We start from the raw sequence: 5,052 nt of genomic DNA on the forward strand, positions 1-5,052 counted from the left end.
CCCCAGTATCCCCATGTACCCCCGCTCCTGCAGCCCCCAGTATCCCCATGTACCCCCGCTCCTGCTGCCCCCAGTATCCCCATGTACCCCCGCTCCTGCTGCCCCCAGTATCCCCATGTACCCCTGCTCCTGCTGCCCCCAGTATCCCCATGTACCCCTGCTCCTGCTGCCCCCAGTATCCCCATGTACCCCTGCTCCTGCAGCCCCCAGAATCCCCATGTACCCCATGTACCCCTGCTCCTGCTGCCCCCACCCCCCGGGCTCTCACCTCCTTTCTGGGGGTCTCTGTGTCTTCATCTCCTCCTCGCTGTCCCCTTGTTCTTCGTCTTGCAGAAACTAAAGCCTCAATGACTTCCTGCAGAGACTGGGGACTGCTAAACAGATGATAATGTATGTATGAAGCGTAGGGTATGTATATATCAATGTATGATGGGCATTGTATGTATATATATATATATATATATATATATATATATATATATATATATATGTGTGTACAATATGCAGTGTATGTATATATATATATATATATATATATATTATTTTATGAAGTGCAGTGTAAGTATCTGAATATCCATGCATGATGGGCAGTGTATATATATATGTATGCTGTGCAGTGTATGTGTCTATGTATGGATGGATGTAACTATGCTTATACCTGGAGCCGCAATGGGTTTCATGCCCTGTTCAGACCAATAAGAGGCGGCGGCTGCTGCAGAAGTACAAATATCATTAGCGACTCATTATTCACCTGAAGGAGTTTTCTTAAAGGGATTCAACCGGGGACACAACTACAGCAAACACTGGGAGGACCCTGAACCTCAATGTAGGAGAGAAGCCAGAATTATAGAAAGTCCCATATCCATGTATAGAAAGACATTATACAGATATACACCTGATATACACCTCCATCCCTCCATATATGAGACATCAAATATACATCCCCTCGTGTATATATATATATATACACACACACACTGTCCCTGTATAGAAAATCACTAAACATACATTTACCTCCAGTATATTACTACATATTACATGACTGTATATAAAGACATAGTATATACACTGTATATAGTGACACTATACACGGACACAGGACACAGGAGATATTATGAACACTGATAATAATATTACATAATATCCAGATATACACATGACTGTATACGGGGACATTGTATATACAGGGACTCTATAGAGAAGCCGCGGTTGTATTTCGAGCTCTCGCTATATACTATACACTGTATACACCATATACCCTCCCGGTGCTGCATGCGGACGTGTGTGTGAGGCCGGGGGTGCACGGAGGACATGCACGCCGGGCACTGACCCCCATTACAGGGAAGGGTTAATACGGACCCCCGGGACCCCCAGTCTTCAGGAGCCAATGGAGGCTCACTTCCTATTTAACCCCTGGGCTGCTGAGGATGCAGGGACCCTCCTCCTGCAGAGGGGAAGGCTGGCCGGCAGAGGAGGGGTCCCCATTGGCTGGGGGGGCTGTCACTCTCCCCTTGGTTAGAGATTTGGCTTTTCTTGCCTTGTAGATGTCAAAGGCTTCTGGCTGCCGGGGGATCCAGACCAGCAATGGCCACCGCAGCCTCCAGCCCCTACAGCCTCCTGGTCCATGCGGACTCCGCGGCCATGCAACAGGGGAGCCCCTTCAGGAACCCCCAAAAACTGCTGCAAAGTGACTACCTGCAGGGGGGGCCCGGCAATGGCCACCCCCTGAGCCACCACTGGATGACCAGCCTAAGCGATGCCAACCCCTGGACCAGCAGCCCCCTGGAGCCACAGGACATCAAGCCAGGCAGAGAGGACCTTCAGCTGGGCACCATCATCCACCACAGGTCCCCCCATGTCAGCCACCACTCCCCCCACACCAACCACCCCAATGCCTGGGGGGCCAGTCCAGCCCATAACCCGGCGCTCCCCACCAGTGGCTACTCCCAGCCCAGCTTCATGCTGGACCATGGTGGCCTAAGCCCCCCAGCACCACAGAGCCTGCACCCTGTGCTCAGGGGGGACAGCACCGACCAGGGCGACCTGCCCTCCCACCACTGCCAGGACCATTCTGACGAGGAGACCCCCACCTCCGACGAGCTGGAACAGTTTGCCAAGCAGTTCAAACAAAGACGCATCAAACTGGGCTTCACCCAAGCAGATGTGGGCCTGGCCCTGGGCACCCTCTATGGCAATGTCTTCTCCCAGACCACCATCTGCAGGTTCGAGGCTCTGCAGCTCAGCTTCAAGAACATGTGCAAGCTCAAGCCTCTGCTCAATAAGTGGCTGGAGGAAGCCGACTCGACTACGGGAAGCCCCACCAGCATCGATAAGATAGCCGCCCAGGGCAGAAAGAGGAAGAAGAGGACCTCCATAGAGGTGAGTGTCAAGGGGGTCCTGGAGACTCACTTCCTAAAATGCCCCAAACCCGCAGCCCAGGAGATCTCCTCCCTTGCAGACAGTCTGCAGCTGGAGAAAGAAGTGGTCCGGGTCTGGTTCTGTAACAGAAGGCAAAAGGAGAAGAGGATGACCCCCCCAGGAGACCCCCAACCACACGAGGTCTTCCCTCACAACGTCAAGACAGACCCGTCCTGTCACGACCTCTGACTAAAGGACACAACCCCGGGGACTCTATTATTTGCCCTTTAACTTATGTTCTTTATGGCGGAAAAAAAAAACACAAAAAATGACACAAAAACTTTTACAAGAAGAAAAAGGATAAAAAGTATTTAAAAAAAAATCAATAAAGACTCGAGGAGCTGCTCCTGTTCCAATGTATCTGGCAATATAACTGAGACAAGAAGAGCTGCAGCAGCTGGGGTCTGACCTGTGCCTTCATGACGTCACAGCTCACAGTTCAGGTGACGTCACTCCTCTTATTCTGGAGATGGATCTGGGATTCAAGTTTTGGTTGTTCTTTTTTTTTCCCCTGCGGTTTTTATTTCTTCTTATTTGTGAAGGCGATTTCTGGTCTCATCATCCAGGATTGTAGGTCAGGATGGTCCCTGCATCATCACCCTCATCATCCTCAGCTAGAGGCTGCAGGTCATGGATAGACATATAGATCTATAGATCACCCGACTCTCATGCTGGGGTCACACATGAAGCCTCACCTTGAGTTTTCTGTAGTTTTCTCGCGGTCTTTGTATCATCGAGTATCTTCCAGTATTACTTTTGTATCTCTTTTTACCTGTGTCTGAATATTCTACAGTCACCTATCATCTTTCTCTGTCTCACCTTACCTCTCTGTCTCTGTATCCTGTCTTCTATCTCTGTCCCTATACATATATATATGCTTCTGTATCTGCCTCTGTATATTTCACTTTGTATCTATGTATCTTTCTCACTCCTACTTTTTATCTCTGTCTATATATATATATATATAATGTATCACTTTGTGTCTTTCACACTCTCTCTGTATATTTCTGTATCACTATGCATTTATCTCTCTTTCTCCCTCTGTATCTTACAGTTTGTCTATCTCTCTGTTTCTTTCTGTATCTCTCTAACTTCCAGTTTTTCATTCTGTTTATGTATCTTTCTGCATTTCTTTATATGTAAATTTCTCTCTTGGTCTGTCTCTGCATTTTAAAGTTTCTCTGTCTGTCTCTGTATTCACCAGTTTTTCTGTCTGTATCTTTCTGTATTATGTTATATATATATATATATCTGTCTCTGTATCTTCCAGTTTTTCTGTCTGTCCCAATCTTTCTATATTACTTTGTATATATATATATATATTTTTTTTTTCTGTGTCTATCTCTGTCTCGATTACTTTGTATATATATTTCTCTGTCTCTGTATCTTCCAATTTTTCTGTCTGTCTCTGTATCTTTCTGTATTACTTTGTATATATATTTCTCTCTGTCTGTCTCTGTTTCTTCCAGTTTTTCTGTCTTTGTATCTTTCTGTATTACTTTGTATATTTATATATTTCTCTGTCAGTCTCTGTATCTTCCAGTTTCTCTGTCTCAGTATCTTTCTGTATTACTTTGTATATATATATATATATATATATATATATATATATATATATATATATATTTCTCTGTCTGTCTCTGTATCTTCCAGTTTTTCTGTCTTTGTATCTTTCTGTATTACTTTGTATATATATTTCTCTGTCTCTGTATCTTCCAGTTTTTCTGTCTCTGTATCTTTCTGTATTACTTTGTATATATATATATATATATATATATATATATATATATATATATATATATATATATATTTCTCTGTCTCTGTATCTTCCAGTTTTTCTGTCTCTGTATCTTTCTGTATTACTTTGTATTTATATATTTCTCTGTCTGTCTCTGTATCTTCCACTTTCTCTGTCTCTGTAGCTTCTTATTTCACTCTCTGTCCTCATGTCCGGTTTCCCCCCCCCAGGGTTATTGGTGGTCTTGGTGCTGGTGGGGTCTCTGTATGGGTTCTTGGATCTGCACTGGTTCAGTCCCAGCCCCCATGGTATTGCCCCTATCGCCTGCTGCATGTCTATGGTTTGCACATTTATATATCATTCTGTGTATTTTCTTTTATTTAATATAATGTTTTTTAATTTGTAATATTATATATGACAAAGCTTTCAGATATTATAGGATTATACCCAGAGATGCGCATTTACAATAGTCATTTATTTGCATCCAAACCCAACTTTTTACTATATTTTTCAAAAATATTATTATAAGATTTCTGTTTTAGTTGCACCAAAAAAAAAAAGCTTATTATTTTTTTACGCTTCTTTACCTGCGTCTCAGCCAGGCCCAGCACAGACCCGCTCTCCATGTGCCCCGGGTATCTCTGACGCCTTCCATCATTTTATAAAATATTAAAATTTTTATTGTTTTCATCAATAATCAGAAATGTTACCTGCTATTTTTTCTATCCCGAAATCCTTTTTTGATATTTTCACTTCTTCTCCAGTCAGAGCTAAAATTTATCCCTCACCCCCCCCCCCTCCAAAAAAAAAAAAACAATCAACAAAAATGTTTCTGCCGACTTTATAATTGTACAGTTTTGTATATTGAACTTTTTTGAATTTATTAATTTAAAAAA

General features: G+C 43.4%; 1 protein-coding gene across 1 annotated transcript; it reads left to right on the top strand.

Annotated features, from left to right (window-relative positions):
- Positions 1–1,295: 1,295 nt before the first annotated feature.
- Positions 1,296–2,758, top strand: POU3F4 (POU class 3 homeobox 4). Its single transcript, XM_072124154.1, has one exon. It carries the CDS (start codon positions 1,585–1,587, stop codon positions 2,605–2,607), a length of 1,023 nt encoding a protein of 340 aa, XP_071980255.1. The 5' UTR covers positions 1,296–1,584; the 3' UTR covers positions 2,608–2,758.
- The last annotated feature ends 2,294 nt before the right edge of the window (positions 2,759–5,052 follow it).

This window comes from Engystomops pustulosus, chromosome 9 (genome assembly GCF_040894005.1).
Source record: "Engystomops pustulosus chromosome 9, aEngPut4.maternal, whole genome shotgun sequence".
Classification (NCBI taxonomy): domain Eukaryota; kingdom Metazoa; phylum Chordata; class Amphibia; order Anura; family Leptodactylidae; genus Engystomops; species Engystomops pustulosus.